General features: G+C 36.0%; 1 protein-coding gene across 2 annotated transcripts in view; it reads right to left on the bottom strand.

Annotated features, from left to right (window-relative positions):
- Window positions 1–841: 841 nt before the first annotated feature.
- Window positions 842–19543, bottom strand: part of efna2a (ephrin-A2a) — a 122923-nt gene continuing 104221 nt past the window's right edge. The window contains exons 2-4 of one of the 2 annotated variants that reach the window (XM_028437149.1): window positions 12256–12548; window positions 5050–5115; window positions 842–2432 (exon numbers count right to left, since the gene is read on the bottom strand). In XM_028437149.1, the coding sequence (XP_028292950.1) occupies window positions 2308–2432; window positions 5050–5115; window positions 12256–12548 (484 nt within the window). In that variant the 3' untranslated portion in view covers window positions 842–2307. The remainder of the gene's footprint in view (window positions 2433–5049; window positions 5116–12255; window positions 12549–19543) is intronic. The other variant, XM_028437150.1, reaches the window with a different exon arrangement.

The raw sequence follows: 19543 nt of genomic DNA, 5'->3' as shown, positions 1-19543 counted from the left end.
CAGAAAAACAGACAAACTCATACATGACACTCAGACCTGGAGAGGTCTCCTACCGCTACAAACCATGGATAACCAAGAAGAAAGAAGAATCAGATTAGATCAGTTCAATCAGATAATTCTAGATCATTTCAATCAGATCAGATTATTCAGATCAGATCAGTTGAAGGAGAAACAGAAGAAGAAGAAAGATTAAGAAGAAGAGGGAAAAGGACTACGAAGAAGAAGAGGACAGAGAGAATCAGATCACTTCAATCAGATCAGATTTATCAAATCAGATCAGCTCAGATCAATTTACGTCAGTTCAATCTGATCAGATTATTCAGATCAGATCAGTTCAAGAAGAAGAAATAAGATTAAGAAGAAGAGGACAGAGAGGATCAGATTACATCAATCAGATCATTCAGATTAGTTTAGATCAACTCAATCAGATCATTTCACTGAGATCAGATTAAGAAGACGAAGAAAGAAGAAGAAGAATAGAACGATAGTATCAGTGGAATAAAAGAAGAGAAGACACATTTTTTAATCTTCCATAGGCTATACTGTAACCCCATCACTGCATCCTGTAATTAACAGTGATTTTTAAATGCTACAAAAATAAGACAAAATGGGGAAAAACACTTCCCCTTGTTTGTGTGTGTGTGTGTGTGTGTGTGTGTGTGTGTTAATGTCCATGCCATGACTTTGTAAATGCTTGATTTCTCCCTCATTTTTGTACCTTTGTTGGAATGTGTGTGTGTGTGTGTGTGTGTGTTCACAGTGCTTACTCTTAAGTTCCCAACATTAAAGAAATCTCAGTCCCATGACACACACACCCCCACCCCCACCCCCACCCCCCGTCGTGTCCGTTCTCCACCAGCTCAGCTCTCTGGGAACGCACTCATCGTTTCAAAAACTACACATGTACGTCTACGTTTGTGTGGCGCATGCGGGTCTGTGTGATGTTTTTTTTGTTTGTCTCTTATTGCTTTAACCCTCAGATACCAGGACCAGCTTCAGTCAGTGTTTACGTTCAGTGGGTTCTGGCCCCGGGCTCCAAAGGCTGATTTCTCGTCGGTTTCACCCCCGCGGGTCCATTTATCTTCTGGCCTCGAGATAATCCATCAACCACTGAAGTCTGAAGAAGTCCCAGGGAGGGAAAAGAACAGGAGCGGTAGATAGGGAGGTGTTTATGATCTTTTTTTTCCTCATGAAAAAATATATCATTATTATTAGAAACAAGATTTAATTTGAAGGTTTCACAGTGGTCATGCAATGTTAAGTGTTGCTTCCATTTCTTCGGTTCCATCTTAAATCAGCATCCATCCCTTCGTCCAACCATGAACCAGTTCAAGAGAAGCTATTTTTTTAAGTGACCACAGTTGTAATAATATTACACAAAGACAAAAAGGTGGGTGACCTGTGGTACATTCATACATAGGAAAGAAAGTCACAATTCCAAAAGTCACCCAAAACCCAGTTGGCATCAGACAGTGCAGAAATATGCCTGTTACTGGACACACAGGCTGTGATAAATGCTTCGTTTAGAAAGATGAATAAGACAAATTCTACAATACACCCAACCCTCCCCTGAATCACCTACACCCTCCCACTGAAACAGGCTATGGTTATACTTGTCATTAAAACAGAAGACTTCATTTGCTTATAAAACCAATGGTAGGATGTCTGAATGAATCCACGTTGCTATGGCTCTCAGCTACATCATTAAAAAACAAACAAAAAACATTTAATACTAAATTATCAAAAGAATCAGGTTGAATTTAATTAGTGCTACATTTACTCCCACGTTGTGCACCACTCTTTTCCTCTCTTCGATGTGAAGTTGGCTACTTCCAATTCTTCAGCAATGTGAGAAAAATCCAATTTTAGTGCATCCAGGCCTATCGCTTAATGCATCCCGCCATTGATTGGATGATAGGAATTGCATTGGAACGACAAGTTTAATCATAGCTGTGGCTACATCTCCATCCATCAGTGGCCAAAAAGTCAAAAGGTAAATCAACAGGACCCCTGATATGAGTGCAGAGACAATTCTCTGGTCCAAACCCAGAAACGAGGGGCCGGCTACTCAAAACGCATCAGCCAGACCCGAGAAAGGTTCTCCGTCACCGGGCCAAAAGAAAGGGGCAGGTTTAGCGTTGGTGGTGGTGGTCATGTAAAAGGTGAAGGTACGAGAAGGAGAGGGAGTGGAGACAGAGGGGCTTCCCTGAGGGGTGGTGGGTTTGAAGGGGACGGCCGGCCCCTAGCCCCGTTATCCCTGGGGTGAGCTTCAGGAACAAGCCGCCGGGAAGGGTGGGGTGGGGGGGGTCACAGCCGGCTGAAGATTCCCAGGAAAATAGAGGCCAAAGCGGCTAACGGGGCCATGGACCCTGCCCTCCAGTCTGGACCCCCATCAGTCAGGAAGGGCTCTGGAGAATCATATCCCGACCCATCTGAAAGAGAGAGATAAGAAAAAGAAAAACGACAAAATATCTGAACTGAGAGGAACACAGAGACGATGACAAGACAAAATAACCAGAACACAGATAAAAGCTATCGGCACAAGACAAATGTACGACTCGTGAAATTGTGGGATGTGGAATAAAAACAACAGAATGGACGACAAGCTGGAGCTTTAAATCAGTGGTTCTCAACCTTTGCAGCCCACGGCCCCCAAAATAAAGGTCCGACGGAGCGGGGACCCTCCAAAATAAAGGTCCCATAGAGCGGGGACCCTCCAAAAGAAAGGTCCCATAGAGCGGGGACCCTCCAAAATAAAGGTCCCATAGAGTGGGGACCCTCCAAAATAAAGGTCCTATAGAGCGGGGACCCTCCAAAATAAAGGTCCCAGAGAGTGGGGACCCTCCAAAATAAAGGTTCCATAGAGCAGGGACCCCCACTGTAGCTGAAGGTGGTTGAACACAGACATGAACATTGAAGAACAGTCATGTGGAGACAGGACCATCTATAAGGGGGAATAAAGGAGAGATTTTTGGGGTCCATCCATAAAGTCAGTAAAATGATGGTCTATTGTTCTATGAATCTGTGATAACCACATTTATTTATTCATCTGAATAATATCCACTGTTATCCAGGAACGTTTATTATTATTATTATAGTCATCTTAAAGATGGAAATCATGGTTTTAATCACTAATAAAATGGTTCAAAGTGACAGAAATAGTGGAAAAGGTGGTGAAATGAGATTTTAAAAAACACAGACACTGGTTAAAAGTTGCAAATGATAGTGGATAAAAACAGATTGAAAAAGTGGTTAAAAAAAAAAGGGAAATATTGGCTTAAAAGTGGCAATATTAAATGTAATTTAAAAAGTAAAATTAGTTTAAACTGGCAAATAGTAGGCATGACAAATGGTTAAATTGGCAAAAAGTGTTAAAAGTGACAATAATGGTCAACATATGTGACATTAGGTGTAAAAGTGGTAGAAAGGGTTTATAAGTGATGAACATGTCTGGAAAGTAGAAAAATGTGTAGAAAAGTCATTAAAATGTGATGTAGAAGTGTCAGAAATGTGAGAAATGTAGCAAAAATACATTAAAAGGAGCAAAAATATGACTTGAAGGCATCTGATGACCCCCTCCAAGTGTCTCCCCAAATGGGGTCCTGACTCCAAGGTTGAGAACCCCTGCTTTAACCAACCTAACTATACTTTAAACCCCCCCCCCCACACACACACACACACACACACAGCTGAACTTATTCACTTGTCCATGTGATATCTCTCTAAAGCTCACTAGATTAAAGCAAACGTTTTATCAACACAAAAAAGAAAAACTGTCAAAGCGAAGCTGCGACTGTTTCAATAATTGTTTTTGTAATAATTATGAAGGAGGAGAACATCTCCATCACACCATAGAGACAAAACTGTAAAGCTGCCAGGGGACGAATTCTCTTTAATGAAGATCTTCAAAGGCCGACCATGATCTGTCACCACACATACTGTACATATGATTATTTAGTTTAAAACCAAGGAGGATGTTAGAAACAGATGAATATCTATAGATATGATACGTGTATTTTAATGTTTGTCAGTGTCACATCTACACGTGGAGATATTTCTAAAGGGTTTAATTATTGAGCAACTAAACTCGTCTTCACAATCTAACGAGAAGGAAAGATAAACGGAAAATACTGTCCAGAGTTTATAGTGACATCACAATCAGAAATACTTTTAGTTAGAGAGGCTCAAGAAATATTAAAGATTACAAGAAACACCAAACAAAGAAAAAGAAAAAGAAATAAAAATAAAGAAAAACAAAAAAAAAGTAAACACACAATTAAGTAAAGGAATGTTAATTAATTAAGGATTAAATACAAATGCACACATTCCAGTAAAAAGAAAGAAGAAAAAAACATACATAAATTATATATATATATATATATATATAATGATAAATAATTTATTGTAAAATTAAAACTTCTAAGTCCATTTATGTGTTTAAAAAGTATGTTAAATTATCAATGTTACAGAAATATAACACTGCAGAGTAGCAGATCAACTTTATTTTGTATTTTGTGTTTTGATGTCTAGTTATTGATACGACGGCTGCATGAGACAGCTCAAAGGAACTGGAACTGTAAATAATTTTGTGTTGATAGGGGGCAGACATTATAAGTTTTTACTTCTTTCTGCTCCTTTTCATTCGTGTAAATGCTGTTGTTGCATTTTTTTTAATGAATGAAATAAACAATAAAATGAAATGAAAAATGAATGAATATAGCACATATATATGATTATTTATTTTCCCAGCATCAGATTTCTTATTCTATGGGAAATTTATGTTTAAATTTGTCTAAAATTTATGAGGTTTGATTGTATCATCATCACTCTGAGCAAAAATAAAAATAAAGTAGGACTGCTCTCTTATTTCTTAAAGATGACGTCATGTCAACGGTAGAAACCTGTTTTTTAGACTAAGTTGTGTTTTTTCTCTTCACACCCACCATGGTGTGATGTCATACGTACACGTCTGTGTGTACTTTGTAGCTGAATGTGACAACACCTAAGTGTGTGTGTGTGTGTGTGTGTGTGTGTGAGTCCATCGCTTACCTGGAGGTTTGACGTACACCTTCAGCTTTAGACACGCCCGTCCCACATGGTTTGGATGAGGCGATGCTGAAATAAACAAAATAAATAAACAAATTGAGGTTATTTTTAAAGATAAAATGATGTGTTCAGCACACACAGGAATGCATTTATTAATGTTCTTGTATGAGTTACCAACGTAATAATCCCAGGTGGTCAGATGGACTGGGAGTAGGAAATCAAAGCTATAATAAATGTCTATTTTTAAACCATATCTGCATATCATGCATTTTTTTGTCCTTGCAAAAAATAGAAATATACACATTGATTGATCTGGCCACGTTATCAACATTAATGTGAGAATTTAAATATATTTCCATATTAAAAGATCAAATTTTTGTGGCAGTTTGTTGTTTTGTGAGTTTTTGGAGTATTTTTATATTGTTGTTTAAAATTTCTGTCATTCCATGTAATTGCGTTGACATTTTGTGTCGCTGCAGTCATTTTGTCGTTGTTTTTTGTACTTTGAGTAATTTTGTGTATCTTTGAATCTTTTTTTGCACTTTTCTGTCGCTTTGCTTGTTTTTGGAGTTATTTTCTTATGGAATTACAATTTTTTGTTGTTGAACCTCACATTGTCCATGTGTGAATTAATAGAGAACAGTCTCTTATGAGTATTTACTGCTATAATAACACTTAGTGGCTTGAGGGCGATTTTGCCATTTTTTAGGATATAATGCATCAAAGGAAGGTCAGTTATTTTCTGTATTATTATTATTATTATTATTGCTGCAAACATTTGTTATCAGTTGATGGCGACGAGAGCCTGAAGCATTCTGAGGCTTTCCTTTAAATGTTGCTCAATAGGAAGTAGACTTTCAGAAATGTTGTAGATTTGTGAGATTTTGGAGTCTTTTCTGAATATTTTTGGTAATTTGATTATATTTTGTGTCTTTCCATGTGATTGTGTTGACATTTTGTGTGTTGTTGTTTTTTGTATGTTGTGTACTTCTTTATACGTGTTCTGTATTTTTCTGTCATTTTATCTACTTTATTTATTTTGCACAATTTTTTTTTAGCTATTTTCCTAATGTTGCCTCTAATATTCCTTCCAACTTCTTGAACTACAATTTTTTTAAGGATTTTTGTTGTTGAGCCTAATGGTTACTCATGTGCATTATTAGAGTAAAGTCTTTTATGAGTATTTAGTAACACTAGGGGCCTGAAGCAGCGCTTCCTTTAAACGTTGCTCAATAGCTTATAAACTCTCATAGATGTGTGGAAGTGTGTATAGACTCTGTCACACTTGATTTTATATTTAAGGGAAATAATAAGTTCCTATAGGAAGCCTGATGTGAGTTTTTTTTCCTTCTAAAGGATAGAAATTCCTGTATCTTCCACAAAAACAGGTTGATTTTGGCACGCAGCGACAGGGCTTCATTGATCCACCGTAACAAAGTAATAAAAGAGAGAATATTTCACAAAGTGTCTGTGATTGTATCATCAAAGCAGGAAAAGTGAAATTGAATCTGGGTTTTTGCTTCAGTCCCACCTCAGCGTGATGTGAAACAGAGCTGGAAAGCTCACACACACACACACACAGATGTGTTAAAAGAATGTGTGCACGTATTTATTGTGTGTAGCTGCAGAAAGTGTGTGTGTGTGTGTGTGTGTGTGTGTAGACCTATTGGCCTCCTCCCTAGAGGAAGTGTGCATCACCATCATCCAAAGTGACCCCAGTGAGAAGCATCATCAGGATCCCCAGTGCACAGGAAATAAATCTGACCCTTCATATGCCCTCCGCCTCCCCCTCCCCCTCCCTCCCTTTTTACCCACAAATCCTTGCTCCATCCTCTTCCTCGCCCTTCACCTTCTCTACCCTCAGCTTTCGCCCACTTTGTTTTCCCTCAAATTCCTTCTGATCGTCGTCGAAGGCGTTGTTTGATGTGCAAAAACCACGACCTACATGCACTGTACGCCTTCTCTTTCAATTTCAATATAAAACGTCAACATCAGAGGCAGATTTTTTTCTTTTTTTTTGAGCGCTCGACAAGAAATTCCACTTGAAAATGTTCTAAATGTCTCATCTTCAGCTTTTTCCCTGAACTCGTGTTTCCCACAATGCAGTGTCGCCTGAAAACCCATTGGAAATCACTCAAGCTCATCACACGGCAGCTGGAGAAGTGAGGGGCGGAGTCAACCTGTCAACATGTCAGCAGCGTGACACATATACGGACACGCCAACGTGCACGCACGACAAACACACACACACAGGTTCAACCAAATATCATCAAATATCATCGACAGCAGACGACAAACACTAAGACACACTCATCATTTTTTAATTATTTTATTTATGTATTATCATAATTTACTTTTTATTTATTTATTTGTTTATTTACATTTTTAATGAAAAAGGAAAGGCAGAATATTTATTTAATATTTTTATATCTAATTATTATTAGTTTTTTTTTTTTTTTTTTAATGAAAAAAGGAAAGTAAGAGTAATTATTTATTTACTTATTTATTATTGGTTGTCATTTATCTACCTTTTAGTTTGTTCGTTTATTTATTTATTCCTTTATTAATTAATTTATATATATATATATATATATTTTTTAATGTAAAAAAAAAAGTAAAGGCAGAGTCAATTACACCAAAAGCAAATGGTAGTTTCACGTTAATACTGAACTATGCACGTGTCAATATGTGCACGTGTGTGTGTGTGTGTGTGGCTGTCAGTCAAAATGATGGACGTGGCCTTTCTCTCTTACGCACGCAAACACACACACACACACACACACACACACACACACACACACACACACACACCACACACACACACACACACACACACACACACACACACACACCACACACACACACACACACACACACACACACACACACCACACACACACACACACACACACACACACACACACACACACACACACACACACACACACACACACACACACACACACACACACACACACACACACACACACACACACACACACACACACACACACACACACACACACACACACACACACACACACACACACAGGGGTCCTATAAAACACAAAAGCAGAGTCAGCGACTCTAGGGGCCCCGGGGTCGTCCTTACATGAGCCTGAAGACAAAGGCAGCGTTCTCAGGGAAACACTGGGTTTGTCATTTTAGTTTCTATAGATTCTGTTTCACCTGCTGCGTCTTTGTGGGGACGCAGACCGCAGGGTGTGGAGCGCAGACTGCTGCACATTTTACAATAAATTATAACAATCCTGTTCTCCCTCCAAATATGTCATTTTGTACATATTTTGCTCTCATTTCTTGTGTTTTTGTTGTCGTTTTGATCGTTTTGAGGTTTTAAGTCATTGTTATTGTTCTTTTATGTATTTTACTGCATGACAGAAAAAATTGTGTATTTTTTTTTCTCATTTCTGGTGTTTTTTATTTTCTTCTGCGTAGTTTTCTACCAGTTCATGTGTTTTTGAAATCATTTTTGTGTAGGGCCACATGTGACTCCTGGCGTCATGGTCTGAGTTCACATCATACTGAGATTGTATATGCACCTATATGTTCATGCATACTACCAGTTAGGGTTATAATCTCAGTACGGAGGTAAACTCAGTACATGACACCGGCTTCAAGATAAAAATCAAATCTTTTTCAAAATAAAAGCATCTCTTCTTGTCTTCCATTAGTTTTTTTTAACTCTTTTGTAAACAGGCCTCTTATTTTGAAGTGAACAGGAAGTGTAGTCAGTAGACCAATGAAGGGTCTCTGAAAATGTGTAAAATGTGTGAATGAAATATGTCTACGTGAGTTTTATGGATCAAATGAGCACATGTTGATATTCTATATATAGTAGACATTATATACTATAGTATATAATGTCTACTATATACTATAGTATATACTAGACAGTATATACTATATATATATATATACTGTCAAGTATATACTATACTATATATATATATATATATATATATATATATATATATATACATATATATATATATAAAGTATATACTATAGTATATACTAGACAATATATACTATATACAGTATATATATATATATATACTGTCTAGTATATACTATAGTATATAGTAGTGTTGTGGTGGTCCAGACCGGTCTTGGTCTTGAGACCAAATTTTAAAGGTCTTGGTCTTGTCTCAGACTCTGGATTTTCCGTCAAGACCGTTAGAGACCAGCACTAATTCCTGCTATTTTTAAACTTTTTTATAATGTGATAATAACACAGAGAAGAACGGGATAAAACAATCCTTTATTCATTATTTAATCCACCCTGTTATAATGACCACAACCTTCCTTAATGTGTGTGTGTGTGTGTGTGTGTGTGTGTGTATGTGTGTGTGTGTGTGTGTCCATTCACTCTTTTCATTATATTCATGTCTTTTAAAGCTTTATTACATAATATCAGCTGTAGTCCAGGTCGCCGCCATCTTGGATTATGTCACCAGCGCGTCATCACCACAGAGTTACACTATCACAGAATGAGTCAAATAACTGTAAAGAGGTTTAATATTAGTCTATTTTATTTATAAAGTGGTGTTTTTTGTGTCTTTAGACTCTAATTACATGTATGTCTATAATATGTTCCCTACAATATAAACAGGTTCATAATATAATTATTATTTATAGTTTCTGTTTCCACTGTATCAGAATAATAATAATAATTCTCAACAATAACTATTGATTAATTAGTCACATGACTGTTCCATGGTTTGTTTTATTTAGTTTCACATCTACCTGTAGATCTATGTTTTTTACACTGATGACAACTAGTTTGTAGTTTTATTTCAGAAAGTTTCACTTTTACAGTTACAGTTGGAAACCTTTGTTAATGAATATTCTAGTTATATTACAGTAACCAAATTAAACTATATCAACTAAGTGAATTAATTAAAATAACCTGTTTAAAGGTTTTTTCAAACTAAAAAATGATCTTGTGAAATCTGTGACGTGTTGACCTGAACAACTCAAAGAATCAAGAATCATTATTTATTGGCAGAAATACTTTTAAACACTTGCTGTACATTCAGCTGACATAAAAATATTGTTTTCAAATATGTAGAATAATTGTGAATTTATCAGTAGCAGTAGTAGTTTTAATATTTTAGTTATTTTTTTGCAGGCACCTTTTTTGTCCGTCAAACGTATTTAAAATAAACTAAAATTAAAGAGAGATGTTATTTAACTGTTGAACCTTGTCATCATTTTATTTATTTATATATTTTTTTAAAATGAAAAAAAAAAATGTTTATGGTCTTGACTCGGTCTCGATGCATTCTGGTCTCGGATAGTGTGGTCTTAAACACAACACTAGTATATAGTAAACAGTATATACTATAGTCTATAGTAGACAGTATATACTATAGTATATAATAGACAGTATATACTATAGTATATAATACAGTATATACTATAGTATATAATAGACAGTATATACTATAGTATATAATAGACAGTATATACTATAGTATATAATAGACAGTATATACTATAGTATATAATAGACAGTATATACTATAGTATATAATAGACAGTATATACTATAGTATATAATAGACAGTATATACTATAGTATATAATAGACAGTATATACTATAGTATATAATAGACAGTATATACTATAGTATATAATAGACAGTACATACTATAGTCAATAATAGACAGTATATACTATAGTCAATAATAGACAGTATATACTATAGTATATAATAGACAGTATATACTATAGTATATAATAGACAGTACATACTATAGTCAATAATAGACAGTATATACTATAGTATATAATAGACAGTATATACTATAGTATATAATAGACAGTACATACTATAGTCAATAATAGACAGTATATACTATAGTCAATAATAGACAGTATATACTATAGTCTAGAGTAGACCAGTGGTTCTCAAACTTTTTTGGTTCAAGTCCCCACTTTGTCCGACAACAACATTTATAAAACTATTTAAAAACATCTATAGATCATAATGATAGAATGAATGAGTGATAACACACACACACACACACATTAAGGAAGGTTGTGGTCATTATACGGGGTGGATTAAAGAATGAATAAAAGATTGTGCTATTGTTTTTTTGTTGTTGTTCTGTGTAGTTTTCTGTTAATTTGTGTTTTTCATGCATTTACTTTAAAATGAGACAAAGGGCCAGTCACCGACATTTGGTGTTTCGATGGTCTGGATTTTTTTTACAGGATGTCATGATGATGATGCACACATTTTATACATCGTTATTATATTAGCTGTAGCTAACTTTAAAGTTTTTCACTTTAAAAGGGAAAAGTCTAATTTACTGTTTGTTTTAATTTTATATTTTCGGTTTAAAAGTTGAAAAACTCACACAGAGTTCAAAGTCAAATGTTTCTTTTATTGAATAAATAGATAAATAAAGTAACTATTTTGTCTTTTTTAAACTTTTATATCATATTGATCCAGTGAAACTAATACTGTGTATCGTATAAACCTGTATTCTAACTCTGATCAGATTAAAACTATGAATCAGGAGTAATGTGAAGCCTTTGTTTGTCCTTCGTCTGAACAGGACGTTTTAAACTATGAGAAACAGTCTCAGGGGAAACTAATACATCACTTATTGAAAAGAAGACAAACATCAATACACCTAATATAAAAATAATGTGATACCTTCAGCTCTTGCCGTTACAAATGTCTCTCTTTTCTTAATTTTTTTTTTACAGCTTTTCATTTATGAAACAAATGGCCTCAGGACCTGAAAAACAAGTCAACTTTACGCATATTTAAAAATGCTTTAAAATCACATTTTATCAATATTATTGTACATTTCCTGTATTTTTTTTATTTATTTGTTGAGGAAATGAAAATGTGTACCTTTTTATGTAATGTTTCTGTATATTTTTAACTGTACTAGTATCTTGTTATTTTTTATTTTTTATTTATAGACCCCAGGAAGATTAGGAACCACCATGGTGGAAATTAAACTAATAAACAGTCTGGATGGTCATTGAAGGACAGAATTAGAGATGTAGAGAGAAACAGGAAGTGTGTTTGAGAACAGAACCAATCAGCTTCTGTTGATTGCATATTTACATAATGTTTGCAAATGCAAGTGGAGCGAGGATATTAGACAGATACACACAAATAATCATTACTATGTCCCCTCACACACATTATCACACACACTTACAGATGTAGTAGTACTCGTGTCCAGGCCTGAATTCAAAGCCCAGGGAAAAGGGAGTGAAGAGCTGGAACTTCTCGGAGAAGCGCAGAGGTCCGTCTGGACCGCTGGGACGGTTGCACTCCCAGCGTTTGAAGCCGCGCATCCTGTGCTGACAGGAAGTGTATCCCTCGTGGTTGACCATGAACAGGATGTAGCGTTCCATCCGTCCGTGGGATGGAAGGCCTTCATAGAACGGACAGTAAATGTCCAGATAGTCGTTGATGTTCACCGACACCCTGTACTCCCCATGCCAGAACCTGAAAAACACAGAAAACAATCATTTAAATCAGTTTATCGTCAGTATCGAGCTACACATAGCAGAGACTCACACATTCTAATACAAATATAAATATATAAAGTGGATTTATGAAATGCTGCACCGAGGGTTCTCAACCTTGGGTCCCCAGATGCCTTCAAGACACAACTTGAGCCAATTTGCATTTTTTTTTAATCAATTTTTTACAACTACAATACATCAAACTCACCATATTTTAATCACTTTTTCTTGCCAGATTTTTGCTTCTTTTAATGTATTTTTGCTACATTTCTCCCATTTCTGACACTTCTACATCACATTTTCCACTTTCCAGACATGTTCAGCACTTATGAACCCTTTCTATCACTTTTACACCTAATGTCACATATAATGACCCATTATTGTCACTTTTAACCTCTTTTCACCATATTTCATGTTTTTTTTTTTGCCAATTTAATTATTTGTCATGCCCACTATTTGCCAGTTTAAACTAATTTTTCCAATATTTTTGCCAATATTTGCCTTTTACCACTTTTTCAGTCTGTTTTTATCTACTCTAATTTACAACTTTTAACCAATTTCTTTTCCACCATTTTTATTCACTTTGAACCATTTTATTAGTGATTAAAACCATGATTTCCATCTTTAAGATGACTATAATAATAATAATAAATGTTCCTGGATAACAGTGGATATTATTCAGATGAATAAATAAATGTGGTTATCACAGATTCATAGAACAATAAACCATCATTTTACTGACTTTATGGATGGACCCCAAAAATCTCTCCTTTATTCCCCCTTATAGATGGTCCTGTCTCCACATGACTGTTCTTCAATGTTCATGTTCCATACAAACATTATTGCCTTTATTGTAATTTCTGAGTTACTATTTCACTATTTCAACCAAAGACAGTGACAAAAGATCTTTAAACCAAAACATCTGAATGAAAATGTTTAAAATCTGTTACAATATTCAACTGAAATGAAAGCAGGGAGAGAAAAACCCCAACATAATCCTTTTGGTTCCACTCTTCATTGTAACCATTTCCCTTTCATTAAAAGTTGGTGAGAAACGAGCTTTTCTCTCGCAGTGCGCTCCATCCATCCAGTGCTATCAACTGCTACGCTAGGAGAAGTGGGTCATGTGATGAAGAACCACATCATCATCACTAGCCCTGTAGCAGCACATCATCCACTTAGTTGTGTACACATGCAGTTCACTGAGGTTGGTCTGATGAATGGAAGTAGGTCATAGGTTAGAGAAGCACACATATTCCTCTATATGCACGTTTCTATACTGTGAGTGTTTCATGCTCTCATTTTCCCTCTGGCACACACAGGCAAAGAGCTGCTGATAGAAATAACAGAAATAATAGGTGACGTACGGCGGTAGAGACGACAGCAAGAAGATTAAAGTACTGTAATTATCTCTGTAATCCTTGTGTGGTTCATTCTATAGTTATTATTTAAAATAGAACTTTAAAAAAATAAAATAAAATAAAAATAATAATAACAATTATAATAATATTAATAATAATTAAAATAAATTATTAAAATATTTAAAAATATATATATAAATACATAAAAATTCTAAATAAAACCCACATATTATTTTTTTTATTCTTTTCATTTAAAACCAAAATGAAAACACAGAATAACAAAACAAAAAAATACTCATAAGCAGTGTTTCTCCATTTTTAAAATTGGGGCTTATTTGTTCTTATTTTGTTAGCGTAATATTTCATGTTTAAAGGGAACTTTTTCCTGGCTTGAAAATAAAGTTGTGCCTCTATACAAACAGGGTTCAAAGGTCAAGGCTTGTGGTGGTGTGTTCAGGGACAACTCGTAAAACTTTAATGATGTAAAAGTATGAACGTTAGGTTTTAGCGCATTTTTAGTGCTTTGCTGCTATAAACAAACTGCAATTTAAGAATGTTAAAACAATTTAAATAGTTCATATTGACAGAAACACAAAGAAATAAAAAACAAAACTGTATACTGTATATTGTTAGCAAAAATCAAAAATGGCAAAACAACATGGAGCTCTTGACAAAGATTTTCCCATAATTTACACAAACAAAACAAGATTTCAACATTTTCTCATTTAAATTATTATTATTATTATTTGAAATCAGTCCAATCAATTTTTTACAATTTGGTTTTGAACTTCAATAGATCATCAGACTACCGTACTATTGTTGGAAAATTGATTTGCAGAGTTAAGACAGGATGAAAAGGTGAGAAAGTGAAATAGTTGAAGGATGTAGTGTTGGTGGACTAAACTAACTCACTGTACGGATCTAATGTTGTGCTGATTTTAAAACTGACAGATCAACTAGACATTTAGAGAAAGGATGAAATATGATAAAAGTCCAACGTCTCTCAGCTTAAACATCCTCAACCATGTGAAATAAAGGTCAGTCTGAGCTGGAAACTAAGTTTCTACAAAGCAACGGCGACTGTTCACATCATCACACGCTCAGAAACATTCCTCTGTGAAAATGTGACAGTAATAAAGTATAAACTGAATGGAAGCCACAGAGGGTTTAACATGAAGAGTTTTAGAGAAAAGGAAAAGATGTAGATTGGTTTGACAGATTCTACATATATTTATATTTATAAAGCAGATATTTATTTTAATAAACCAGGATGTATTCTTTTCTGTACTACTTGTTTTTAAGCCTATTTGGGAAACGATAAGAGAATCAATAAAAACCCAGTGTCATGGTCTGAGTTTACCTCCGTACGCAACTGCTACGTACTGAGATGTACCCGTGCTGGATTAGCCATGCACAAAGATTGTTGTACTGATTTAAAAAAATACTTAAAACATCACATCAGTCGACCATCGATAAAAAAAATATATAATTGTCACGATCAGATTCATAAGAATACAACAGCTTATTATTGTAAAGTTACATTAGGTTAACTGTAATAATCATGTTTTTTTTGGAAAATAAATTAGCCTTCACCATGAAGTAGATGAACCTGTCTATCCTTTCCTTGTGGCGTTGGAACGTCTCCTGCCTCGTATATTGAGCAGTTGCACAATTTTTCCCCAAGAAAAGGATCCATTTAGCACTCGTCAAATAACATTAGCTTTGAAATTGAATTTTCAATTCCAGCACGGCGGAAGTAGCAAAACTCACAGTGGGAGTAGCATAAATTCATTTTCCGGTGGTGCACATGTTCATAATCGATCTAAGTCCAAGGTAAACTCAGACCGTGACATCGGATCAAAAAGCAGGAATCACTAAATACTTATGAGTATACTGTATATCCCAAGTAGGGGTTGAACAGACTAGTCGACTTTAGTGTTGTCTAGCGACTCTGTCCACGTGACGTCGACTGGTCGCAGTACCTGACTTTTGCCCAAGATGGCGGCGCAACACAGCAAACGAGGGTCCTAGTACCCCTGCACGGCAAGGCAGCACAACAACAAGTGTTTCTCCTCAAACTGCAGCTGGTAGGCAGATACTACGGCTAATATACATGCTAACGTTAGCTGTAGTGGTCACATGTCTGTGTATTAAGCAGATCTGGAAAACATCAGCAGCGCAGGACGGAGTCTCCGTTAGCGGGGGAAGACCGCTGATGTGCCAAAACCTGTGACCCGAAAAAAATCTGTGACCAGAGGTGGCGACAATTCCAACCACTGCGGCTTCTAGGCGGACGTTTACTCCCCCTTTGACACGTTTACTCCCCCTTAAACACGTTTACTCCCCTTAACTCCCCCCTAAACACGTTTACTCCCCCCTAAACACGTTTACTCCCCCTTAAACACATTTACTCCCCCTTAAACACGTTTACTCCCCCTAAACACATTTACTTCCCCTTAAACACATTTACTCCCCCTTTGACACATTTACTTCCCCTTAAACACGTTTACTCCCCCTTAAACACATTTACTTCCCCTTAAACACGTTTACTCCCCCTTAAACACATTTACTTCCCCTTAAACACGTTTACTCCCCCTTAAACACATTTACTCCCCCTTTGACACGTTTACTTCCCCTTAAACACGTTTACTCCCCCTTAAACACGTTTACTCCCCCTTAAACACATTTACTTCCCCTTTAACACATTTACTCCCCCTTTGACACGTTTACTTCCCCTTAAACACGTTTACTCCCCCTTAAACACATTTACTCCCCCTTAAACACGTTTACTTCCCCTTAAACACGTTTACTCCCCCTTAAACACGTTTACTCCCCCTTAAACACATTTACTCCCCCTTTGACACGTTTACTTCCCCTTAAACACGTTTACTCCCCCTTAAACACGTTTACTCCCCCTTAAACACGTTTACTCCCCCTTAAACACATTTACTTCCCCTTTAACACATTTACTCCCCCTTTGACACGTTTACTTCCCCTTAAACACGTTTACTCCCCCTTAAACACATTTACTCCCCCTTAAACACATTTACTTCCCCTTTAACACATTTACTCCCCCTTAAACACGTTTACTCCCCCTTAAAAACATTTACTCCCCCTTAAACAAATTTACTCCCCCTTAAACACGATTACTCCCCCTTAAACACATTTACTCCCCCTTAAACACGATTACTCCCCCTTAAACACATTTACTCCCCCTTAAACACAATTACTCCCCCTTAAACACATGTACTCCCCCTTAAACACGTTTACTCCCCCTTAAACAGATTTACTTCCCCTTTAACACATTTACTCCCCCTTAAACACGATTACTCCCCCTTAAACACATTTACTCCCCCTTAAACACATTTTTGTAATTCTTCTCCAGGCTGCATTTACTTCACCCACTGTAGCGTCATGTTTAAGGGGGAGTAAATAGCTCCTTAATAGTTATGAAGAGGTTTAGAACTCTTCTTCTCTACCGCTGAGAAGCTGCAGTGGTCACAGTTTTTTTGGGTCACAGACTTTGGCACAACACCGCCACTCGGCTGCCACTCGGCTCGGCTTTGGTGACATCATCGACTAATCAACGTCCACTCGACTAGTATGTACATAGAGTCGACCTTTATAATGATGAAGTCGTTCAACCCCTAATAGCTAGTAACCGTAGCCAATGAAGATGAAGATGGAGGTAAAACATCTGGAGTAATGTCACAGCAATTGGGCAGATGTGGCATTGACACCTCCTCCTCCTCTTCCACCTAAACAAGGTGAAACTGTGCTTTCTGTTTGTCCAGCTGGTCCCTGAATGCACCACAGCATCAGCAGCTCTGTGTGTGTGTGTGTGTGTGTGTGTGTGTGTGTTGGTATCTGTTACTGTCAGTGATGATGAACCAGCAGTAGCTGAATGCGTCTCTGGCTCCACTTCCACTAAACAACCAAAGCCACTGTAATCCCCTTCACATCTGCTTTTTGATGAGTCAACAATTCACTGTTTACTTCAGACTAACACACAAATCCATTATAAACACTGACTTAATTAGAAAAGTGGACAAAATACCTGTTTTATTTCTATTTTCTGTTCATCAAATGACTAACCCTGCAGAGATGAGCAGCGAGGCTACAAACACGTGATTGTATCTGATCTGAGGGTCACATGATCAACATTCATGACAACATTTAGAAAAAAAGACTAATCTGAGCATTAATACAGTGTTTTTGATGTATAGTTTTATGTATTTTTGTTGTTTCATTTGTACATTTTGTCTCGTTTTGTGTTGTTTTGTGTATTTCTGTAGCTTGTTTTTGGACTCACTTTTGTTTTCTTCCTGTATATTTTTCTGTCATTTTGTGTGGTTTTATTTATGTTCTGTGAGCCATTTTGTGTATTTCTATTGTCATTTGTACACTCATTCTGGGTGGTTTTGTTGTTGTTTTGTTAGTTGATATGTATATCATTCTGTGTATTTATGTTGGTTTTTTTGAGTTGTTAATCATTTTATGTAAATCCAATGACATATTTCTTCTCTTATTTTGTCGATTTGGGCTTTTGGAGTTATTATTGTCAATGTTTGTCCTTTTTTGTTGTCATTTTAGGTTTTTTTATATCATCTTTGTTTAATTTTATTGTCCTTTAGTGTACTTTTCTCACATTTCATGTATTTTTGGAGTCATTCTGTTTGATTACTTTAGGGGCTGCACAAAATTACCCGAGGGCCTCATGTGACTCACAGGCTTTAAATCTATCATTTCAATCAGTTTATTAAATGCTTTTAAAGCACAATTCATGCAATATTAATAATGATAATGCCATAACATATTTACATACATGTAATTCTTATAACCTTTAATTCTTCTTCTATGGTTGAGTCAGAACTGTACACCTTTAGTCTCCTTAGTGCACTTTCTGTATTTTTAAATGTTGCATCATTATTGTGTAACACTCTGGTTTTTCTCCTTTGAATTCTTCTTTCAACCACACTCTCACGAGTATTAAAAAAAAAAAAAAAACCACTGTAACCGGCATTTCAACATCACACCCTGGCACCACAGTGAACTGTGGTTTGTTTCTTTAATGCCACCGTGTGGATGTGGCACCCATGGGAGCGACAAAGTGATTATAGGCCGATGTGGAGGAAAAGGAAGGAGTTATTGATGGAGAGAGGGCGGACGCAGTGGGAGAGAGAGAGAGATGGAAAACAATAGAATAGAAGAGCGAGTGAAGTGTTCTTTGATGTTGGGTTGAAGATCCAGGCCTTCTGCTTAGGACGCCAGCTGAGCAGGTATACGCTAAACATCCAACGCTCTGCTAACGCTTTGATCACTGTTGGATGATGATGCTGATGCAGAATACTAAAGCGTGTCCTGCATACTCAGTCATAGCTGGTTGTGTACATCACATACTGGTATAACTGGTGGCCCTTTTTGTACAATCCCTCAAAATTAATATACAAAGTAAATACAAAAATACAAAAAATTACAAAAAACATAGAAAATTACAGATGTACAGAAAACAACAAAATACACAAGAACAGAAATTAGATAAAATTGCTACAAAAACACATGGTGATTCCACAAACATACAAAATTATAGGAAAAATACCCCCAAAAAGACAAA

This window comes from Gouania willdenowi, chromosome 22 (genome assembly GCF_900634775.1).
Source record: "Gouania willdenowi chromosome 22, fGouWil2.1, whole genome shotgun sequence".
In the NCBI taxonomy this organism is placed as follows: Eukaryota; Metazoa; Chordata; class Actinopteri; order Blenniiformes; family Gobiesocidae; genus Gouania; species Gouania willdenowi.
Note: the sequence above shows the minus strand (reverse complement) of the source record. Positions and strands in the feature narration are given on the sequence as shown.